General features: G+C 56.0%; 2 protein-coding genes across 12 annotated transcripts in view; one reads left to right on the top strand and one right to left on the bottom strand.

Moving 5' to 3' along the window:
• Nucleotide 1: 1 nt before the first annotated feature.
• Nucleotides 2-13,705, top strand: ST3GAL2 (ST3 beta-galactoside alpha-2,3-sialyltransferase 2). Of its 4 annotated transcripts, none has more exons than XM_074840233.1 (8): nt 2-56; nt 8,268-8,545; nt 8,625-9,050; nt 9,182-9,375; nt 9,820-9,999; nt 10,195-10,240; nt 10,412-10,531; nt 10,849-13,705. In XM_074840233.1, exons 3-8 carry the CDS (start codon nt 8,718-8,720, stop codon nt 11,020-11,022), a joined length of 1,047 nt encoding a protein of 348 aa, XP_074696334.1. In that variant the 5' UTR covers nt 2-56; nt 8,268-8,545; nt 8,625-8,717; the 3' UTR covers nt 11,023-13,705. The 4 variants fall into 4 exon arrangements, with proteins under 4 accessions (XP_074696334.1, XP_074696335.1, XP_074696336.1 ...); XM_074840234.1 differs by lacking the exon at nt 2-56 and adding an exon at nt 2,344-2,386; XM_074840235.1 differs by lacking the exon at nt 2-56 and adding an exon at nt 3,180-3,197.
• Nucleotides 13,706-14,821: 1,116 nt separating this feature from the next.
• Nucleotides 14,822-23,390, bottom strand: part of PDPR (pyruvate dehydrogenase phosphatase regulatory subunit) — a 28,773-nt gene continuing 20,204 nt past the window's right edge. For all 8 annotated transcript variants that reach the window (XM_074839576.1, XM_074839575.1, XM_074839573.1 and 5 more), the window contains one exon: nt 14,822-22,989. In XM_074839576.1, the coding sequence (XP_074695677.1) occupies nt 22,585-22,989 (405 nt within the window). In that variant the 3' untranslated portion in view covers nt 14,822-22,584. The remainder of the gene's footprint in view (nt 22,990-23,390) is intronic.

Here is a 23,390-nt window from a genome sequence, read left to right as displayed (position 1 = left end):
GGCGGCGGCGGGGCCCGGGTGCGCCCGGCGGCGGGGCCATGCCGGAGCCGAGCCAGGTACCGCGGCGGGGTAACGGGCTCCGGGATGCGGGGGATGCGGGCACGGCCCGGCTCGGGGTGGCCGGTCCCCGGGGCGGGGGGATCGCGGGCTGCGGCCGGGGGAGGCTGGCCGGGAGCTGCCCCGGTGCTGGGTGCTGGTCCCGGTGCTGGCTGCGGGCAGCACGCACCCGGGATGCACCGGATTCAGCCCCGGGGTGCTGGCCCGGGAGGATGCGCTGGCGCCGGTTCTGGGGTGCTGGCCCCGGGAGGATGCGCTGGCGCCGGGTGCTGGCCCCGGTCCTGGGTGCTGGTCCCGGTGCTGGCCTCGGGGAGCGTGGATCCGGGGCGCGCTGGATTCAGCCCCGGGGTGCTGGCCCCGGGAGGATGCGCTGGCCCGGAGCGCTGGCCCGGGCCCTGCCGTGCTGGCCCCAGGGAGGATGCACTGGCCACAGCCCTGGGGTGCAGCCCCGGGGTGCTGCCCGAGGAGGATGCGCTCGCCCCGGGGAGGATGCTTGCCCCTGGTAGGGGTGCCAGGGCCGGGGCTGGTGCTGCTCCCCCCGGCCCGGGGGAGCTGCCCCTCTCCAGCCGTGTGCTCCGGGGTGGTGCCGCGGGGCCCGGACCCCGGCAGGGTGCTGGGGTGGCCACAGAGTGGGGCCAGCGTGGGAGGGCTGGCTGCGGGTGCCCCCAGTCCCCACCAGTGCCAGTGTGCGTGGAAGGTCCCTCAGCAGCAGTGTGACACATGGCTGCGTGACACACGGTGTCCCTTGCCTGGGTAGTGGCAGCCAGGATTTCACAAACACAGCACGGGCGTCTCTGGGGACAGGGTAGGAAACTGTGTCACCGAGCAGGGAAATGTCCCTTGCCTGCGTCTGTGCGTGTGGGGGGCCAGCACGGGCGTTGGTGTGGGATCCGATCGGCATCCGACCCGCCGGGGTGTGCGCCTGTCCCGCTGTTGCGGGGTGTTTCCCCGGCCGAGGCGCGGCTGCCAGAGCGGGGTCGGTGTCAGAGCCCACGTTTTAGGGCCTGGCGATACAGGGGGTCCCCACGCACGCCGGGGGCTCGGGTGCTGCTGGCGGTGGGGGAAGGTGAGGTTTTGCTCAGGCTCCAGCTGCAGAGCCAGAGCACTTATTGCAAAGCTCCCCAATATTTCCCCAGAGCGAGGGCTCTCCATCCCAGCAGCAGGATTTTGGGGGGGAGGACAGCGCTTGGGCAGCGGGAGAGCTTGGACTGGAGCAAGGGCCACGTCCCCTCCTGCTGCGAATGAGCAAAAAACATGGCTGGGTGAGACCAAATAACAGCAAACCCCCAAAACTTGCTGAGCTTCCCTCCGGGAAGACGGGTGGCTCCAAGCTGGCGGAGGCAGTTCTGCCCCCCATTATTTGGGGGTCCCCTGCCAGGCTAGGGGTCAGGAGCTCCCCCGTTTCCAGTACCCCCTGAGCGACAGCACCGGCCACATCCCGGCCAGGGCGGTGAGTGGGGACGGGAAGTTGCTCAGCGCTTTGGGCTTCGTTTTCCATTTCCTTCCCCTTTTATTGAAGCCAGATGTTGCGTCCCCAGTGGTGAAGCTTGGGGCAGCGGGGGGGCTGCCTTGGCTGCTGCCCCCCCACCCCAGCCATGCGTCTGCCCGTCTGTCTGTCTGTCTGTCCCTGTCTGGCAGCGAGCAGTGGCCCCGCTGCCGGTTGTGCGCGGCAGCTGCCTGTCAAAAGCGTTTCCCTCTCCTCTGAGGAGCTCATGGCGGTTCTCGGGAACGGCAAGACGCGCTCCGCTCGCCCGCCTACGCCTCGCCGGCGCTGGAGGCAGGCAGGGAGAGCAGGCAGGGAGAGCAGGCAGGGAGAGCCCCGCCAGCTGCACGCCGGGGCAACCGACTTGGGCTTGAATTTTCATGCCCAAACAAGCTCCAAACTTCTGCTTTTCGGCAAAAGGCTCCGGTGGCACTGAGGGCACAATGGTTTCCCCGCCGGCTCTCGGCACGCTGGATGCCACCCAGCTTGGCCCACGCCAAAGTCCCGGCAGTTTAATGGCTTTCATCTGCTCCCGTTGCATTTAATTCTTGCAAGAGTGCAAACTGCTAATTGCCCTCCAGCGGCTCGGCCGGCTTCAGTGCTTCTCAACCAGCTGTGATTTATCAGAGCTCGCCAGTCCCTGGGGGCTTGGGATGCGGTGGGAGAGGCTGGGAACCTTCTCTCCCTGCCCTGCTCCGTGTCGGGTTCCAGCAGATCTCTTGGCTCCGCATCGCTCTTTGCCTTCAGCATCTCCCCGAAGATTTTTAGGAGACTGCAAGAGATTTGGGCCCCAGCTCCATGGCAAAGTTCCCAAAGATACCCCCAGAACCGCCACATGGATGAATGGTGAATATATATAAACAATTTTTATATATATATATGCATGTGTGATACATGGATGTTTATTTTTTTCTTACTGGATGAATAGTTCAGTGCTGGGGCTCTAAAATAACTCCTGCAACAGTCGCTCTGGGGAAACCAGAACAAGCTGCAGTCACTTCGCTCCGGGTGCCACCATGTCCCCAGCAAGGGACTTCTGATCTGCAGCGGTAATTGGGCTAATTAGGAAAATGCAAATGTTCCCCCTTCTCTAAGTATCCGAGCAGAGCCCCAGCTAGAAGTGAGAAGTTGGGTTCCCTCGCCAGTGGAGCTGCTCTAATTTTACATTTAATGGGAGTCCCTGGCAGTAACTGGGCTGTGCTGGGATCGATGGCCTCTTGCCGCGGGAGCGTAATGTCCCTGTGTTGAAATCTTGTAGGTACAATTTTCCTAACGGGTTCAATGACCTCACAGCACTGCCCACAAACAGAGGAAATTCCGGACAGTTTTACCGGGCTGCCCCACAGCGTGCACCGAGTTTGCAGTTCTCTGCTCAGGCTGTGTCCTGGGGGAAAGGGGGGCTTTGGGTCACAGCACCCATCAACCAGCCCCGAAAGCCTTTGGGTTTCCACCGCCTCCCATCCCTGGAGCTGCCGAGCCCCAAGGAGGAGGACAGCAAAGCGCAGCGGGGCCCCACGCCCCTGCTCGCCTTCCCCAGGCAAAAGGCCATGGCCAGCGGCAGCACCGGCGCCTCCCCGGCACGGTGTCCGCCCATCCTGCTCTCCTGCACATATTTTCCCAGTGAGGCATCGAGCGTGAACCTAACGGGTGCTGGCTGGTAAAACGAGCTGCGGTGGTGGTGGGGGGGAGCGGTTCCCTCCCGGTGGCTGTGGTGGCTGGTGGGGAGGCTCGGGGTGCTGCCGCTGGCTCAGGGTGCTGCCGCTGGCGGCACGGGGTGCTGGGGTTGGAGGGCGAGTGGGGGCCCTGCCCTTGCTGGGGAGTATGCGTGCACCCATCGTGGCTGCATCCATACAGGTGGCTGGGGATGGGGGGGAGACTGCTTGAGGGGTGTTTGTGGGGTGCAGCTATGCTGTGGCAGGCACGGCGGGGGGCACGGACCGGGCAGACCCCACGCCTGTGGGACGACGAGATGGAAATGTGGCTGGCAGTGGGCGGCCAGCTCCCTGCAGGGCTCGGTGGCTTTGCACGGGGAGCTGGGGGGAGGATGGAGTGGTGAACCCCAGGCTCTGCATTCTCTGCTCTGCTGGGGGCTGGCTAGCACTCCCACCTGCTAGCCAGCCCTGAGCCCGGCCCCTTGGTGGGACCCAGCTCAGTGGTGCCTGACCCAGTGGTACCTGATGGGGTGATACGTGACCTGGTGGTTTGGTGGTACCCGAGCTGGTGGTACCCAATCTGGTGCCTTGGTGGTACCCAGCAGCTGAGGCAGTTGGTGGCAAACTGGGGACTCTGGGATGGGTGTCTGGGGGGCAGTGCCACAGGGGTGGGTCTGCCCCTCTGTCCGGCTCTGCAGGCATTTGGGGCTGGGGGGGCAGAGTGTCCCCACTGTATCAGGCTGAGCAGTAAGTCCCTCTCCCCTCCTGCCTGTCCTGCCTCGGGGAGGAGCCTGCTGCTCCTGGCACAGGGAGCCGGACATAACAAGGCCACGCAGCGAGCGTGACCTTGGGCTTATCAACCCCTCTGGAGCGCAGGGGCTGGGGGTCTCCTTTTCCCCACGGCAACCCGGGGAGAGCCGGGGGGCTGCGGGGGGCTGGCAGAGGCAGGGGGAAGCGGTGCTGGCAGATGGCCGAGCAGCGTCCCTTCGCGGGGACGGGGGCATCAGCCGCGTGGGCTGGCACACGTGGCTCGCCTGTCCCGATGCGTCCGTGCATGTGAGCTGCGGGGGCGGTCGGCTGCCTCGGCTGCTTCTGCCATTGTGTGTTTTGGAGGTGAGGACAGCCAGATGGGCTCTGCAGCCAAAGCCCCCCACACCTGGCATCGCCCCATCGGGCAGCGCGGGGTGTTGGGGCTGGAGCGGGTGCCCGCGGGGTCCCAGCCGTGTTGTGGTCAAGCCGAGAGGCTCGGGATGCTGCTGGACCGGTCCCTGCAAACCTCATCCACCGGCAAGGGTGGGAGCATCCCTTTCTGAGCTTTCCCACTGCTGGGCCCTCCCCTGCGCCCCTAAATCCCATAGGAAACAGCCTCATCAGTGGCTGGCTCCATCCCAGCTCCATGGTGGGGATTTGCCTCCCCCGCTCTTTCCTGACCCCATCCCAGCACTGAGGAATGAGCCCGAAATAACCCCTCTGGACACCAAGGAAATGCTGGAATTGCTGCCATTGCCAGCCAGGGCTGCGAGGAGGGTTTAAGGCATGGGAAACCCAATTAACTCGGCTCCATTAGCTGATTGAGCTGGCTGATAAGAGTATGATTAATTAAAAGGATGAAGAATAAGTTACTGGGTCCTCACTGCTGTCGGGGTGTGGCAATGGTTTAACCCATGAAATTGGCTTCTCCTGTTAATACCTGGTGCCCGGCTACCTCCAGCCGGCGATCCCTCATGGCATCACTTTTCAGCGGGGACAAACACCCGCTACCAACACCGGCTTCTCTCCCTGCTCCCTCTCCCATTCAGCTTCCAGGGAGGGGAAAAAAAAAAACCAAAACAAGGGGAAAATATGATCCCTCTGGATGGGTGACGCAGGAAAGGACCTTTTTAATTAACTGTGCTTTTCTCGCCGGGTCTCGGTTTGGCTTTGGAAGCCAAGTAATGCAGAAGGACGGGAGTATCGTCCCTTCCCACGCTGCCCCCGGCACATCCCCGCTCGCTGTGCCGAGCTAACGCGAGCTGACGGCCCCGGCGGGGCGAGCGGGCGCGCTCTTCGGCACGCTCCCCGGCCAAAGTAGTGCCGGTGGCGGCCGCAACCTCGGGCAGCCTCTCGGGCCGCAGAAAAAAGCCAATTTGAGTGGTTTTATGAATTTTTGTAGTAATCCCACTCGCTGAACCCTGGGCTGAAACCACAGGGTAAGGCAAATCACCACGCGGCGCTTCTTTCTGCCTGGGGCTGAAGAAGGTAGAAGAAGACTCAACTTGCCTCTCTCCGTTCCCTGTTGGAAAAAAAAACAACCCTAAATCTCATTTTTTCCACCCATGACAGCAGGAGGGATGCCGGTCCAGGGTGGGGGGTCCCTGCGTGCTTTCCCCTCCTCCACCTGCAAAAGTTGGGCACTGCTCTGGCAGTCGGTCAGTGGTTCGGCGGTGGCAGAGGTGATGTCCCTGCACAGAGGTCCTGGGATGGGTGGCACTTGGACACCCAGGGGTGCATTTCCTAGGGAATCCCTGCAGAATTTTCAGCCCCAGCATCCCCGGGAGGAGCAGCAGCTGGCATGGGTAGCGATGCTTCTGCTCTTCTGCTGCCCTTCTCTCCCTGCCCCAAGCAGGGTGACATCCCAGCTCCTTCCTGCGCCCACCCTGTCACTTACCGGCAAGGAAATCGGTGCCAACAACCTCAGAAAACAACAATCTTAGAAATGAGCAAACAAAGCCGACAAGACCTAAAAAAGCCAAGAGGAGATGGCGCCTAGCAGCATTGCTGCTGATGGGGAAGGGAAAGGCATCCTTCAGGCCCCGGGGCTGTCAGTCGCATCGCTCCAGCGTTCATCCTGAAATTGAAGATTACATCCCGAAATGAAAGATTATATGATTGGAAAAATCATCCAACTGTAAAAGTGCCGGAGCAATTTGCCAGGACCTTTTAATAGCCTCGCTTCATTATCCCTTGCAATCAAAGAAAAACTCATGTTTGATGAGCACACGGTCTTCAGGAGGCAATTAAGGAGACCAGGGGATGAATTTGGGAGCGGGAGAGTGTTTAATGGTATTGCTGAGTTGCCAGGCTTGCTCACCACGGAACAAATCCTGAAATCCCCTGTTATTTTAAGAAGGAAACATCAAAACCTGTGTAAAGAGGCCCCACAATGCCTCCGGCCGGCGGGGTTTTATTTGGCAGAGCCACGTTGAGTTTGACACGGGGAGCTGGCAGGGAGGGTGCAGTTAATGCTGGGGTATGTGTGGATGTGTAGGTGCCGTGTCCCTGCTGGGGTCTATAAGGACCAGTGGCAATGGAAATAGCCACCAGCCCCTGCTAGGAAAGTGATGACTCAAATAAGCCACTGGTATTTAAGGATGCTTTAATGCGCGTGAGCTGGGCTGGAGGATGGGTTTTCCCCGCCCGCTGTCGGGGGCAGCTCTGGGAGGCCCCGGGATGGGGCTGCACAAAACGCGCTCCAGATGCCGGCGGGGCTGGGATGTGGCAGGCAGGACCCGGCCTGGGCTGGGGAGCCGGAAAGGGATTTTCCCCCTTTCACCGGGAACAAAAATACCACGAGCACGTGATAGCCGATTTCCTTTAGCCTTTAAAAAGCCCTGTGGGACGGATCGAGGCAGGAGCAGGAGAAGGGGGAACAGCCCATCCTGCTCGGCGTCCCCGCCACGTTGCAGCTAAGACGAGCCCAAAATTGCCTTTTACCTCCAAAACCTTCCAGTGTTGTGCATCTCAGGGAGGGTTTATAGCTTTTTACTGGCTTTATCCCAAACTCCCCTAGATGCAAACCTTCCGTTTAACAACCACCCCTGCTTTTTCCGCTGGCAGCAACCCAAGAAACTCGTTGCAGTCGCTCGCTGGCCGTGCATGTGCCGCGTAGGCGTCTTAAACCCCCCCTGAGCCGGGAAAAAGACTCGGACAACGGTCACGCCTGGGATGTGCACCTATTTTCTTGCTCTTTCCTTTAAAGGTTGTCGCCGCTTGGACAAGTACTTGACAGCGGGTTAATGGTTTGGGCAGGAGCCATCTGTGCCTGCAGCGTGATGGGCTGGGGGGGGTGGATTTTTTTGGCCCATGCTTAGTCTCCCCCATCCCTGCAAGGAGCTTTTTGGGGGGGTCTCGGCAGCTTCCATCCCCAGTAAGAAAGTCGGCATCTTCCGGAGGATGTTTTTTTCATAGGAAAGAGGAATCCCGGTGCCTGCCAGCTCCTAATTAGCGCTGCCAGCCTCGGCGCTGGCCTAATTGGGGCCAGGGCTGAGCTGCGGAGGCGATGCCGTTGCAGGGTTTGGCCTTGGGATGGTCCTGCCCTGGCATCCCCCTCCCCGAGAAGCCCTCGGGGGGTCACGTCTCCATCCCCCCAGGGTGATGGATCCCGCCCCAGCTCATCAGCTCTGTTAAAAGGGGATTTTCAGCCTTTTTTTTTGGCTGAGGAGGGGCGTCTGGCTCTGCCCCCCCTGGCTCGGGGGGTTTGGCCGCTCCTCCTGTCCCTCCCTGGGCGCAGGCGCCGGCACCTCTGCCCTGGCTATTTTTACCCGCTGGGATCACGAGCAACCGGGTGACCTTCCCCGCGGGACGCTGACACGCGGCGGGGGACAGCCGCCGGCGTCGGTACCCGGGGCGTGTGTCGGACTGTGAAACGGCTGTTTCCCGTCTGTCTTGGCGGCAGCGGCAGCCGGTGAAGAGCGTTTTGGAGGGGCTGCTTGTGGCTTGATAGAGAAGAAGGATTGAGCCTACAGAAAGGAGCCGCTTGTTCAGCTCCAGAGGCGAGTTCATGGCTGAGCCTTTGTCTGGCAGAGATAGGGAGGGCACAGCCTGGGAGCTGCTGGGAGCTCCCCCGGCACTGCCGGTGAGGGGCTGGCGCAGATGGGACGGTGCCGACATCTCAGCTCTCTTCTCACCTCTTTGGGGACAGCTCGTCCCCCGCAGCCCTGTGCCAGAGGCGGGCTGGGTGGCATTTTGCAAAACCCAACGGGGAATAAACAAACTCCTCAGCCTCCCAGCATCCTCCTGCTGCTCGGTGGCAGCCCCCTGGCTCTGCCATGTGCATGGCCATCCCTTAACCCGCTGTCCCCTCCTTCCCACTCCAGGCCGGTATCACCATGGCCGTGTTCCTGAGCCAGTGGCGGAGGGCAGCGTGCCAGCGGATCAGCTAAACCCCGAGGACGATGAGCACCATCGCAGCTGAGAGCCAGCTGGGGCCGGGACCCGGAGGAGTGGCCGAGGCACGGTGCCGTGGCTGAGGCCGGCGTGCCGAGCTGTGCCGGAGCCCCGGGACCAGCAGCAGATGCTCTCTGCCCGGCACGTGGAGCCGCCGGGGGCCCTTGCCGCGGCTGGACCACGCGGATGGAAAGCTGCAGCCCGGCAGGTAGGAGCCCAGCACGGTGGCTCATGGAGGGGCTCCGCATCCCCCCCGCCGCGGTGATGTAAAGCTCTGGGTCCCGCAGGGAGCCTCGCTGGCCAGCTGACGCCATCCCGCGCCCTATGCCCGAGCCCTATGCCGGAGCGGGCGCCCTTCCCGGCTCAGCCGCCCGCCGACCATGAAGTGCTCGTTGCGCTTCTGCTTCCTCTCGACCGCCTTCCTGCTCGTCTTCGTCATGTCCCTCCTCTTCACCTACTCCCACCACAGCATCGCCTACCTGGACCCCGGTGGGCTGGGTGGCATCCACCGGGTGAAGCTGGTGCCCGGCTACGCCGGCATGCAGCGGCTCAGCAAGGGGGGGCCGTACCCCCGGGGCTGCGCCTGCCGCCGCTGCCCGGCCGAGGAGGCCGGGGCTACTGACTGGTTTGACGGGCGCTACGACGGCACCGTCTCCCCGGTTTGGACCAAGGAGAACATGGACCTGCCGCCCGACGTCCAGAGGTGGTGGATGGTGAGCGAGGGGATGGGCCACCCCCCATGGGTCCCCCAGCCCCCAGGAGCACCGTGATGTGCTCCAGCTTTCTCCTCCGCCGGTGAGGAGGGGGCTGCTGGCTCATGCCCCCCCTCCTTTTCCCCCCGCAGATGCTGCAGCCCCAGTTCAAGTCCCACAACACCCACGAGGTCCTGAGCAAGCTCTTCCAGATTGTGCCGGGGGAGGATCCCTACCGCTCCCGCGACCCGCACCACTGCCGCCGCTGCGCCGTGGTCGGCAACTCGGGCAACCTGCGTGGCTCCGGTTACGGGCCGGAGATCGACGGGCACGACTTCATCATGAGGTGAGGGCAGGGGACCGCTGCTGGGGGCACCGCCCGCCCACTGAGCCCCACGGGCAGCGCAGAGGCATGGGGCGATGCTGGCAGCACCGGTGGGTGCTGGGCTCCTGCTGTGCACCATGACAGTCCCTCTCCGGGTCTGCTGTGGGTCAGGAGATGCCGCGGGGGTTGTCTCTGTGCCATATGCCACAGCCTGGCTCCAGTTGCTCGGTCAAGGAGCCCATCTTGGGTCCCAGCGGGTGCTGGGATGGGTGGGAGCGGGCCCTGCCCTGCTGCCACCCTGGGCTGGCTGGGGGGGGACCCTCAGCTCCTCCCAGCACCCTGAGCACCAGCAGGCTGGGAAACTGCTCCTCAGCAGCATTCAGCAGCCGGCAGGGGACACCTGTGTCGCCTGCAAGGGACAGGGTGGCTGGGAGGGGGGTGCCACCTTCCCCACTCTCTCCCCAGGATGAACCAGGCCCCCACAGTGGGTTTTGAGGGCGACGTGGGTGGTCGGACCACGCACCACTTCATGTACCCCGAGAGTGCCAAGAACCTGCCCGCCAACGTCAGCTTCGTGTTGGTGCCCTTCAAAACCCTGGACCTGCTCTGGATCGCCAGTGCCCTCTCCACCGGGCAGATCAGGTTGTAAGTACCCGGTGGGCACCGGCAGCACCAGGCTGGCCGCTCACCTACCGCAGGGGCAGCCCCCCGCAGCAGTGGGGGTTCATCCAGTCCTCCCTCCCAGAGCATCCCCTGGTGCCAGTCCCTTGGCAGCTCAGGCTGGGGCTGGGGAGTGTGGGACCCCTGGGAGCTCACCTGCCTCTCTGCTTTTTTCCCCAGCACGTACGCACCCGTGAAGCCTTTCCTGCGAGTGGACAAAGAAAAGGTAAGGGGGGGCTCATCCCAACCACTGCAATGAGCACCCGTTTGGCCACAGCCGCCATCACCCCATCTTCCCCTGGGGTCCCTGTGCACATCCTGGTGCTCCTTCTTGGGGTGCCGATGCCGAAGGGAGCGTGGCCGGGACTCCAGCACTAACCCCAGCCTGCGCTCCCAGGTGCAGATCTACAACCCTGCCTTCTTCAAGTACATCCATGACCGCTGGACGGAGCACCACGGGCGCTACCCCTCCACTGGCATGCTGGTGCTCTTCTTCGCCCTCCATGTCTGTGACGAGGTGGGTGACGGCTCCTCGTGGTCCTCCCCTGGCTGCGGGGTCCCGGATGGGCTGTGTGGGGTGGGTTTGCTGGGATCCTGAACCTCGCAGGGTTAAGGAGGGAGGTGGCTTCTTCGCACCCAACGCAGCAGTTTTGCTTGCTCCGGTTGCCTAACACCATGGTGATGGGCCTTGAACGGTGGGAAGACTGTGCAGAGGGCCGTATGCCTTCGGCACGGTGTCAAATCCCCCCGGCAGCGTGGGGGGCGCTCAGCCGAGGGGGTCCCGAGCCCAGTGGGGGGATCAGGGCTGGCTCATCCCCATCCTCGCCGCTGCAGGTGAACGTCTTTGGGTTCGGCGCCGACAGCCGGGGCAACTGGCACCACTACTGGGAGAACAACCGCTACGCCGGGGAGTTCAGGAAGACGGGGGTGCACGACGCCGACTTCGAGGCGCACATCATCGACATGCTGGCCAAAACCAGCAAGATCGAGGTTTACCGGGGGAACTGAGAGCTGCGCCTCCTCCGGCTCCCCTGCGCCGGCCGGGTCCTGCTGCCCGCGGGGCAGAGGGCGAGGGTCTCCCCAGCGGCCTCGGGCGACGAGTGCTGGATGGGCAGCGCGGCCCCGCGCCACCGGCAGAGCCGCCCCCGGCGATATTTGGTGCCTCCAGCAGCCAATCAGGTTCAGAGCTAAAGGAGACTTTTTGCTTTTTTTTAATTATTATTATTATAATTATTAAGAAATCCAGCTGAGAAAGGATTTGTAAACACAATCAGTGACTGACCGGGTGGCGGGGGTGTCCGCCTCGCATCTCTTTACAGTCAAACCAAATGCTGCTCTTTTTAAAACAAGACAAACCCCCCCCGCCCCGAAGCTGGGTGACTTTGGGGAGCGCCCAAGCATCGTGTCCAGGCCGAGGGAGACGTGGCGGCCGAGCAGCCTCGCCAGTGGAACCCAGCTGCTTCTTTCTTCCTTTATTTTGATTTTTTTTTTTTTTTTTAACCCACCTGGGGCAGCCGCTGCCATCGTTTCCCAGGGAAGGCTCCCGGCACACAGGCAGGTCCCGGCGCGGTCGCAAGCACGTGGAGCCATCGCGGGGAGCCGACCTTCACCAACGCTCCGCTGCAGGCTGCCGGCACAGCTGGGCTGGGGGACGGAGAGGAACCCCAGCGTCGGGGCTGGGCACCCCTGCTCCTCTCCCTGAGGACTGAGAAGGGTAGGACAGATCACGGGGTCGACTGTGCAAAAGGCAGCTAAGAGACCCGTGGAAGCAGCAGCCCGGTCCCTCCGTCCAGGCTCCCTCGCCGGATACTCGAGGGATGCGGGATGCAGCGGCCGAGGGATGCAGCAGCGGGTCCGGCCCCGCTGGAGAGGAGGAGATGAAATTTCCCTTCACTTTCGGGCTGGGAAAAAGCAGATTAGAGATAGCTTTAGTGGGTGAATGAACCGTGCTTTTGCTTTTGTGTTGCTATAAACAGACAGCTCTTGGTGAGAAGCTGAAATCCCAAAGTCTTTGCTCCGTTTGTGAGGGTGGGGCTCGGTTTACACCAGTCTGGTACAGCCGGTGCCCTCAGGGTCCCCGAGGCTTTTTGGGGTGGACAGGCTGCCCCGCAGCACAGGACAGGGAGATGCAGAAGGAAACTGCCTCCCCAGAGGTGTAATTAAAACCACTTTCTTTGGGTCAATCAGGTGGGTGGGGTTTTTTTATTTTTAGGAGATACTGAAAAGCTCAAGAAAAAGGCAATCATGGAAAAGGTCCCCTGGAGAGGGACCCCCCACCCGCCCGCGCAGCCGGTGACGGCGATGGGTGCCCGGCACAGCGGTGGCACAAGCCCCACGGTGCTGAGAGTGGGGCAGGGGCTGCGGGGCCGGAGCCAGGCCGGGGGGAGCCCTGTCCGCACCACCTGGTTGCAATAGTTATTTGAGGAACAATCACTGTAGGTTTTTTGGGGCTTGGAGGTTTTTTTTACCTTTTTGTACCTGGCTTTTCTGTAGCAGCCTCTTACCTGTTTCTCTGCTTCGGTTTGGTTTTCAGGGTTTTCTTCTCTTTGTTTTTGAAGTTTCTCTCTGCAATCGTGAAACACAAGGGTTTGGAGCAGGCACTGAGCATCCCTTGGGCTGGGGAAATTAATCTTTTCTGTCCACAGGGCTTTGAACTGCTGAGTTTCGTGGTGGGTCTTGGTAGAAGCAGTGCTGCCCACAACCTGCGACCGCCACGGCCAGCCCCAAGCCCCGCTCCAAACCCCGGGATGTGGAGGCAGGTTGCAGCGAGCCCCGGCCTCCACCTTCCCGGGTTGTTCTTTTTTTTTTTTTTAGGGGAAGAAAAATAAAAACCACAAAACCATGAGCAACAATGAGTGCCTTGACCATCTCCTGTCGGCTACGCTGGGCTGTGCCCGCTCCCGCGCCGGCGGTAGGAGCTTGGCCGATTTATCTGGCAGTCCTGGCAGTCACACCTGCTCCCTCCTTGCGCAGGGCTCGAAATTAGCTGGGAAGTGCTGCTGGGGGAGGCAGGGACACATCATCCAGGCCACCATGCTGGTGGCTGGAGAGACCAAATCCAGCGTGACGAGGCTGGACCAGCTCCTGTGATGGCTGAGCAGGGCCTGGCCAGACAATCACAGGGCAAGCAGAGGCGCTGGGTACCAAACCCAGGTACCAAACCTGCCAGCGGCACTGCCGGCACCCGGCAAAGGGCACGCTCACAGCTCCTTGCTGCCCTGACAGTATTTTTTTTTGGCTAACTTCCTTCCCCTACCCGCCCCCCCCTTTTTTTTATTATTATTATTTTTTATTTAAGCTGTCCCGCTAGGACTCGCAACCACTTCCGCTTCTCTGGCAGAGGGGCCGCTGGCCGCAGGCAGGAGGGGGATGCTGCACAACCGGCGGGGAGGGGGCCGACGAGCACCACTGTACTGTACATAGAGGAGATGTAGGCAGAGGCTACGGGCAGGGGGGCAGGCAGGGAGGAGGTGCCCACGCTTACTGGGGTAGTCTTCATCACGCGGTGCCTACCGAGCACCCATCGCCTCCCGCCCCGCCGGGAGAGGGAGCGCAGTGCTCTGACCTAGGGCTTGGAGCAGGCGGGTGGCTTCGCCTGTAGCCTCTGTGTACATGGGTACTTCTGCACACAACTGTCTTAAAACAACTTTTTTTTTTTTTTTTTAAAGTCAATAAAAACCATGCATCGGAACTGCTTTGTGTTTTCCTTCCAGTAGTCCTGCCTGCTACGCCTTCACCTGCACCCAAGAGCGGGTGTCAGGGGGCTCAGGGGAGGAGGGAAAGGGTGCAGGAGGGTTGCTGGGGCTGGGAGGATGCAATGGGATCCCCTCCCCTCCCCTCCCCTCCTCCCCTCTCCTCTTCCACTTTCCCCTCCCCTCTCCTCTTCCACTTTCCCCTCCCCTCTCCTCTTCCACTTTCTCCTCTCCTCTCCTCTTCCACTTCCTCTCCTCTCCTCTCCTCTTCCACTTCCTCTCCTCTCCTCTTCCACTTCCTCTCCTCTCCTCTCCTCTTCCACTTCCTCTCCTCTCCTCTCCTCTCCTCTTCCACTTCCTCTCCTCTCCTCTCCTCTCCTCTTCCACTTCCTCTCCTCTCCTCTCCTCTCCTCTCCTCTCCTCTCCTCTCCTCTCCTCTCCTCTCCTCTCCTCTCCTCTCCTCTCCTCTCCTCTCCTCTCCTCTCCTCTCCTCTCCTCTCCTCTCCTCTCCTCTCCTCTCCTCTCCTCTCCTCTCCTCTCCTCTCCTCTCCTCTCCTCTCCTCTCCTCTCCTCTCCTCCTCCAGGATGCTCTGCTCTCCCTCTCCCTCTCCCCTCGGGCTGCAGCTGGGCCGGACACCAGCCACCAGCTCTAATTAACACCCATCCACTGGAGCAGGAGCCCAGCCCAGCCCCACACCAGCCAGAGTGCCCAGCAGCAGAGCCCCCACACAACCCCCCCGCCCAGAGCCCACGCTTAGGTGATGGCACTGCTCACCCAGCACCCGCGTCCCGTCTGCCACAGCCCTCCTGACCATCCCTGGAGACTAAAAAAGAGGCTCCGGTCCCACACAGCCCTTAACCCTGAGCCCCTGGGCGGGTGCAGGGAAGGACACAAAGTCTCGAAGGATGTAATTTTGAAAGCGGGGGCAGGCACAGGCAGGAAAAGCGACTCTCCCTGGATGACCCAGCAGGGCCAGGGCCTGCTCCAGCAACCAGCTCCCACCACCAAAGGCTGGACCCTGCAACAGGCCCTGCAGGATCCACCTCAGATGACCAGGGGGTTTGGATCCTGAAAGACACACAAGGCTATTCCGTAACAAATCGCCAAATTCAAGGGTAGTTAAAATGCCTCTTTATTAATATACAAACCTAGCAACATATAAGTCAACCAAAATATTAAACGAAATAAAGCATGATATAAATACAGCATACGTAACAACATGGCCTCAGTGGAGAGCAGCAAACTCACCCCGACTTGTGCGCTTGGGAACGACTGACCACGTCCTCCACCATGGGGTCTAGCAATCAGAGCAGCTTTGTCCCTCCTAAACCCCTCTGAATCCAAAACCAGCAGAGGTGAGACCACCGCTCCTCTCAAAGGCAGACCACCCAGCACGAGGCTTTACAGTGTAACATTTCTACAACCCCAGAGCTCAAAGGGATTAGAAAAGCATCATCCCCGCGCTGCTAGAGACAATCTGTTGGCATCTGCTTGCCATGACCCCGCGAGGGCAGAGTGGATGGGGAACCACACTACTGAAGTTGCTCTGTGCTCTGTCCCACCTCAGCTACATCCATTGCACAACATTCACAAGCATAAGGCACTAGAAAAATGTTTTCATAGGTTCAAGCTTCAGTTGTTCTTAAAAGTTTCAGCAGTAGCACACTTCATAAATCCTCCCAGTCCTTTAAAATCTGGTCTCGAGAGATTGATAAAAAGCATGAAGGGGCTTTGGAGAAGCAAACTGGTGCACCTGATAACCAGAAGCAATAGTGGAGATGGGATGTACTGGTGCAGTTCACAAGATGGCAGTCTCTGCTGGGGAGACCTGCACTGGGTACCTGCCCAAGAAGCGGGGAGCCCTCCTCCCACACAGCTCAAGTCATTGTAAAACCAGCGGTGACAGGGAGCCATCACACGCACACAGCTAGGAACAGAGCAGAGAGTGACCGAAAGAACGCACATTGTCTCAGGAGCAGCAGCAAGGAGTTGATCTGGGACAAGAAGGGTTCTCCTCAACTCTTCCCAAAGATGTGGGAAACATTAACCATCACCCAGCTGCCAGGCAGGCGGTGTGGGAACAGCTGCACTCACAGTGCATGTGTGCTCCTTTCCCCCAAGCACAGCTTGGGTTGCTTCTCTGGCAGAGCACGTATGAGCAGGGACGTGTCCTGCCACAAGCCTGACCATGAGATGCAGGAGAACCCATCAAGGACTTCAGGGGCATTAGTCTGCCTCTGGTTATGCTGGAAGAAGGGTGTAAGTGAAACCTGTTCCACTACAGGAAAAGCAGAAAGAGGTGTCTAATGTGGAAGCAATCTCAGCGGTGCACAGTGAAAGGCACCGTACACACAGAGTGGATCACGCCCCAGCTGGGATGGCTGACGGCTCCCAACTATCTGCTCTGCTCGTAGCAGGTGTCATGCACCCATGCGGGCAGATCAGCTGTTACCAGCATTGACAAATCAATAAATACTACTGTGAACACCTTTCCCCGGTGCTGCTTTCACTATAATTTACCACTCCTCTTCACGGAGATACCTTATTCTGAACAGGCACTATCTCTGAATAAAGTAAATCAGCATAGCGTGTCGTACCTGCAAAGCAGCGCTTTGTTTTGTGCTGTAACTCAAAAGCCAGCCTGACATCGGGAATCCAGCAGAGCTTTGAGACAGATGGGAGACAAGAAGTCTCAGAGACATCTCAGCAACCGTTACCGGCAGCAGCAGATCCCCTCCACTCGCGCTCCTCCTGACTCCTGCCTGCAAATGTCAGCTGGTACAGCAGGGAAGTGCTCAAGCAGAGAGTTTTGTCTCCTTTAATGCAACGGGACACTCATGGAGTATTCTACACCAGCCCAGGCTCTTTCTTTAAAGAAAGAAGAAAACCCATTATAGCATGAGCAGTATAGTGAATAAATCCATTTTGGGGGCGGGGGGGGCAGGGGGAAAGGAAGGTGTCAGCACAGACGCAGGGCCTCTCAGCATAGTTTAGTTCAATACAAATTCCAGCCTCAGACCAGCAGCGTACTGCAACAGTAGCTCCCACCATCCCCAGTGGAAAAATATCTGCCGACGTTTGTGTCTGCTTTGTACACTCAGCACACAGCTTTCCAGGAAGAAAATCAAATGGCAGGCACAACCAGTGCCCAAATACCTCACCTAAAGCTTTAAGGCATTCACAAATATTGAAAGTTTCTGTTTTCCTCCCTCAAATGCAAAAACTGCTCTTGCTGACTGCTAGAAGCACACTACAATCATAATGCTTAAGGAAAGTTTAAAGTGCAAAGAAATTTTTCAAATGTTTTTTAGAGACAGCTTGAAGTCATGCGATGACATTAACCCCTCCTTCCCCAAGTCCTGATCCCTGACTGCTTTTTCTTAAACAGAAATCCAAATAATAACTTTAGAAAAAAGTTTATAACAGAAAAGCATCCTGAAATGGGCAGAAATTAACCTGACCAAGTATTATAATAAAATCATTTGGGAAGACAGATCAGAAGGTTGTGAATGTTTTGCTGGACAATAGCATCAGCTAAGTGTTCTGTTTTAAATAAGAATGACTTTGTCCTTGCAAGCAATGTCCCTCCTCTGCCAAACATGGAAACTACCTTGTTTTTATACATTTCTTCCCAAAATGTGACCATTTTGGTTAAAGTGTGCTGCAAGGACAAGGCTAGCGATGTCAGGGCTGCACCTTTACAGTTAGACACCACTCACAAGACCACGCCAGAGAGAGAGAAGTGTTTTGAGCAATTGAGTGAGCACAGTCCCCACCTCCCCCGTGCAGCATGGTTCCCTTCATCACAACGAGAAATGAGAGGGGGAAATGTATGTTGGAAAACGAGTGCCACCACCGCTCTCACTTCCTCCATAACACTGTCCTGGCTCTGCCCAGAGCCATTGCTATCGCTCAGTGCTTGTCCAGCACTAAGGCTGAGCTGAGAATCAGGCCTGATCATCTCCCCAAGGCTGGGCTTAAGTGGTTGAGTAATGCGCCAAGGATCAAACCGCAACCACGCTTCTCCTTCCACCTCAGCCTGGCCACTCCACCATCCCCTTGCCTGTTTTTATTTCATCGTGCCTCGCTCTCTGACAGGCAAAAGGAACTAATGTGCTCAAGCTGCCTGAGGAAGAAGATCAGGGAAGTGTTAAGGAGAGTGGGAAAACCCCGGTGCACGGAGAGGGAGGGTTAAACAACGGAATATACAGCGGCCAAAAACCTGTCTGGAAGTTCGGATGTTGGTATCTGCACCATCTGGAAGCTGAAGAGCTTAAATCGACGCAGAGAGACAGATCAGAGCCTGGCTCTGACGATGAAGCACCCTGTAGAACGAAGAACCTTGTGCACGAGAAGTCCTACAGCAGCACAGGCTGGAGTTTGGAGGCGTTGCAGGAACAGCAACATGATCGGTGGCAGCTTGAATGCAACAGTAGAAAGGAGGAATCCAAGCCCACACCGAGACATGGAGATGCAGTGGAAGATTCCTTGCCACAAAATAATAAGAAGAAACTGTCCAACAAGGCACATCAAATCTGGACACTGGAGTCAGCACAGAGAAAACAAGAAGAAACTAAGTCTGGCCAAAACAGATGGAAAAAATCACTGTAATACACCCCCTGAAACAGAAATCATAATTCTTAAGTAGTCTGCTTTGATTTTATCCTTAGGTTGTTAAATATCAACAATAAAGTCCCTCTAATACCATTTTTACTCAAGTCTTTCAGCATTCACTCAAGGACTAACAAAACAGAACTTAGAAGAGGATGCAACAAGGGTAAGACAACATAAATACCTCTGGAGAAATCTTTTAATGGAAGAGGCTGCCCAGTAAGTGCTACCTCTTCCAGAAGTTCCCCCCATTACTCTACAGATGACACTTGGGCAAGCAAGCCCCTCCCAGCACACAGGAACGTCGTACACGTAGATGGATTCCCCACCGCCCCGTCAGCAAACCCACTCAGATGTTTGTTGCTTTCTGGGGTATGAAAAAACAAGCCTACACGTGCCAAGCACACGCCACCCACAGTGGCCTATCTCCCCACAGGTCACGCTTTCCTTACCATTTGTCACTGATGGGTAATAACTTTAGCCTAAAATGGGCTATGCTCAACGTATCCTATTTTAGCCAAGAAGATAAATTATTTCCTCATACTAAACTCCAGTTAGCTTCCCTTGAAGTGTTTCTCTTGCAAAGTTGCCTACATGAACAAAATCTACAGGGCTGTTCCCACTCTGGACAGCAAGACTCAGAGAATTGGTGACACCCCTGCAGGAGGTGCGTGGGGCAGACCTGCTGCTGCCGCTTCAGCACAGAATGAGGCCATTACCCCTTTTGCTGCAGAGGAGGGGGATGCTATTGTAGTATTTCCCACCCAGGGTTCATAGTCTTACCATACAGAACGACAACAAACTGTCTTTCTCAGCAGAAAGCACTTTAAGGCAGTTTTAAGGATGAGAATCATGTATAATTTTGCAGACCACGTTATTTAGCATCCTAGATGCTAAGACTGTGTCATAGCAGCTTCCAAGATCCGATTTCTAATTATCTAATTTGAAGGTTTAAACTCTTGAACAGATTTTGTTCTTCTTTTTTTAGGCACTCTACTTTTAGTCATCAGATAAAGGGATTAAAGTCTTACATCACCCTTTAATACCTCTGGAAGAAAACATGACACTAGAAGGACCTTCCTCCATCTCAGTATCTAGCACTATCTTAAAACACGCTATCCAATTGTCCCCTTGATGGGTAATCAAGCTGGTGAAGGAAAACTATTCTTTAACATTATAAGGTTAAAAATAGCTGCCAAAAATTAAAGCTTGAACAGCAGCCGAAGACTATAGGTTGGGATACAAAATAAGAATCAGAATTCATAGCAAGGAAAGCCAGAGTAGGCGTTAATGAGCTGCAAGACTGACAATTATGAAACCACCTATTTCTAAGTCTCAAACAGCAAACACAACATTACAGAAAGTGTTGCTATATCTATCGGCATGATGAAAAATTATTTTCATTCTCTATTTTTGCTATTGAAAAGTCAATAAATCTAGACATGAAATAAACCTAAGCAAACATAATGACAAAAATAGCTCATAAAACACAATTTTGTTGTCAGAACTGCTGTGGGAAAAGACACCCATATCAGTCTGAGGAACTAGCAGGCACCTATAAATTAGGGAAAAGAAAAAACAATCAAAAGGAGGAATATAATCGAGCTGCAACTTAAATGATACTTTGTGTTCTCCCAAAGAAGTATCATGTCTCACCAGCGACAACAAATGGTCAATAAACTCTAATAAGAAGGGCTGTTCTAAGAAACATCCTAAGTATCACGTATAAAACTCTTTGTCTGGTCGAATGTCTGCTTCCCTAGATAAGGAAGGGACAGCAATGTCCCATAAAACCAATGGAGGGACAAAAGGATGGACAAGTATTTCTGAGTGACCTGGTGCACTGTTCCCAGGAGGCAGGCTGGTAAAGCAGAGGTGCTCCTCAGTACACCCATCCAGCACGGGAACAGAGGGATTGCAGTGCCTCTCTATGCAAGAGGCGAGTGGATTTTAAACTATTAGATGCCTTATAACCTTTCAATGAAGCAATTAATCCTGACACACCGGACATTTTAATTCAGAGAGCAGTAATAGGGGAATTTGGAGTAAATTACAATCTGCGCCTTCAAGAGTCATGCACGCTAATTTCAGCTGCGAGATCCCAAAAAGCTGTTCTACTATGGTCACTACATTTCAGAGATTGGGGAATTTTGGCATGTCAATTTGAAAGTAGGCTTGAAATCCCTGAAGAGGTCACACACTACAAAGGAATTCACCATTCACAAAGGAGAGCGTGCTCAAAGAAGTGGCATATATGTTCAACCTACTACACCACACTCTCAAATCCTTAATTCTCTTACACCCTTTCCCGACTCTCACTCCAAGGTTTCACAGCTTCTGTATCACCCTGGATGGGGGAGCTTGCTCTGCCAACCTGTTTTAAGGTGTGAAGGTTTTAGACTTTCACCTTTCCTGCCTTAGGGACATCTGACTCCTTTTGCATGCTGACAACACCCAGACCATGAACTCGCAGACCACAGACTCAACGGAAGGCATGACCTGAAGCAACTAAAGCAGCAGAAAGCAAACTTAAAACAAGAACCAGGCAAGGTTTTGAGTTCATATTTACACTACTGACGCTCACCATTTAACCGTAAAAGAAAGTGCCCAAAAAAGGTTCTAGATCATAGGGAAAGTGTTCATCGTGGCTGACAGGGCAGACATCAGTGCAAGGGTGTGTTTGAGCTCCAGACAGAAAGATGCTGGAGCAGAAAGACAATGATGAATATGTGGGTGGCAGAGGCAGGGAAAACATTTAACTGATATTTTTCAGGTAAATAAAGACAATCTTTGCTTTTGATTGTGCTCACAATGGGAAGAAAAAGAAGATGTAAACGTGTGCAGTACAATTCAGCATCCCCCCACTTCTTTACCATTTACCATCAGCATTTGAATCAGCACATTCTGACACCTCAAGAAGGGGTGAATCCCAGCTGCACTGTCTGAAGCTTCTGTCTGAGGAGCATGATGCAAAGTGCTCTGCTGAAGGAAAGTGATTTATAATTCCACTGCCACACTCCCTTCACTCCCTCTATTCAATCCCTTCAGCTGAGGTACTACTGAGAGAGAACTAAGAAGTGCAACAGATTTGAGGAGAAAAACAGAAGACAACTTCTTGAGTCCAGCAGGAGCTGCTGAGATGCCTTCTCACCACCAGAAGAAAACCCACTATTTTCCCAGCACTACTGCCAGCACCACAGGTGAGAAAAATACTGCATCTTTTCCTCTAATTTCAAAATAACCACAGGCAGCTAAAAACAGAAGGTGTTGTCCCCTCCTGCTGCTCAAGTTCCCCAAACCAACACAAGTTTTACATGAACCTTGCCAGATGAGCTTGGCCAAGTCACAGAAACAAAGGAAAGTGAAAGAAAATCCCCAAAGAGATTGTACAGCTGAAACAGAAGCAGCATTTCAACACTGCTATGAACAAGAAACACTAACATCTGTCCTTGTTAGAAATCAGTATTTTTGCTAATAAAAAACCCCCAAATCTCATACCTTTATAGAAGTGAAACACACATGTTGATCTTCAGTTACATTTATAGAAGGCCATTTAGTTTCAGTGACCCCACGCAAAAAACCCAATCCCAATAACAACAGAAAACGTACCAGCACTACTGTCAGCTCAATGATCTGATGATTAAATCTACTTGACTCCCTGTTAGGGAAAAAAAAATGGTGGATGAAGGGGGACAGAGACAGGCTGGACTATACCAAAACCTGTCTCTTGGCTGCTGCTCACACAACACGACGTCTCATGCCAGTGAGGTAGCTGATCGTCCTATTGCTGTGTGCATCGACGCACCGACCCCTCGACAACGTGGTAGGCGGAGAGCAGGGTGAAGTCACAGCGTGAACTGAACGACAGGCAGCAAATGCCTGCTGTCCCGTGCCTTACACTGGAGAGGAGAGAGGGAGGGTGCAGTCCTCGGGGGTTTACCCCAACCCTTCCCTAGGCTAGGGCCTCTGCTGGGGTTCACTCCTGTACAGGCTTCCCATGGACTCCTGGATGCATGCTCAGCACTGTGCCTCATCCACTGGGCATGGGGGAGCCTGGCAAGCAAAGGGTGGAGGGAGGGAGACAGACAGGATCTGGAAAGCTTGAAAATGAAAGTTTTAAAATATACAAAATGTAACACACTGGAAAAAGTTTAAAAGTTGCAAGACAAAAAAAAAAAAGAAATCTATGGGGTGAGTAGAAAGGACTGGAAGATGGTGGGAGAAGACTCCAGCTTGGGAAAAGGAGCGGGTCAGGTCTAGTCAGCACTACTCCCTCTGGTAGCCACTCAGTTCCACCTCATCCTTACGGCGACGGTGCGTGAAGAGGGAACTCAAGGGGTAGAGCTTGGCTTTGGCCTGGAAGCGCTGCCCGGCGATGTCGATCTCATACTCGCCCTGGTTGATGAAGTCAGTTGTCACCACCAGCTCCTCTCCCGTCTTCTCGTCAAAGTGCTGCACGAAGCCGAGGCAGACGTGGCGCTCCAGAGTGTAGCTGTAGGCGCTGCTGGTGGTCTTGCCCACGTAGCGGCCGTTGCGGAAAATGGGCTCCCCCCACCAGGGCCAGAGGTCCGCATCTGTGTCGTGGTCCTCGAGAATGAACATGGTGAAGCGCTTGTACACACCGTTCTGCTTCTGTTCCAACAGCGCTTCCTGACCCACAAACTGCATTCCCTGGGGAGAAAAGGAAGCGTCAGCTGATGGAAGGAACAGGACCTGTGGCAGCTGCTGAGTTTTAGCAGGCAAGCTTCCTAACACAAGGTGAGTTTGTGCTTGGAACTCATGCCCTACCAAGTCAGGCTGCTTCTATAGGCAAGAAGCCCAGCTCAGACAGAAGCTTGCCTGTCATATTTGTTGTTCCAGATGTCAAAAATACACGTGAAGAGGGCCTTTAAAAAATTCATTCTAATTTTCACTGCAGTGAAAACATGTCACCATTCTACTTTTTTTCCATTTTTCTGGTTCCAGAAGTCTCCCATGTTTTATAAACCAGAGGGAAACATATAAAACATATATATGTTTTATAAATATATGTTTTATATTAAAAAATTATATATGTTAACAACATATAAAAT

Source organism: Strix aluco, chromosome 14, assembly GCF_031877795.1.
Source record: "Strix aluco isolate bStrAlu1 chromosome 14, bStrAlu1.hap1, whole genome shotgun sequence".
Classification (NCBI taxonomy): domain Eukaryota; kingdom Metazoa; phylum Chordata; class Aves; order Strigiformes; family Strigidae; genus Strix; species Strix aluco.
Note: the sequence above shows the minus strand (reverse complement) of the source record. Positions and strands in the feature narration are given on the sequence as shown.

Coding starts and splice junctions, on each gene's coding strand:
- ST3GAL2 (XM_074840233.1), top strand. CDS start 8,718: ATGAAGTGCTCGTTGCGCTTCTGCTTCCTCTCGACCGCCTTCCTGCTC. Junction 9,376..9,819: donor GGGCACGACTTCATCATGAG/GTGAGGGCAGGG, acceptor CTCTCTCCCCAG/GATGAACCAGGCCCCCACAG. Junction 10,000..10,194: donor TCCACCGGGCAGATCAGGTT/GTAAGTACCCGG, acceptor TTTTTTCCCCAG/CACGTACGCACCCGTGAAGC.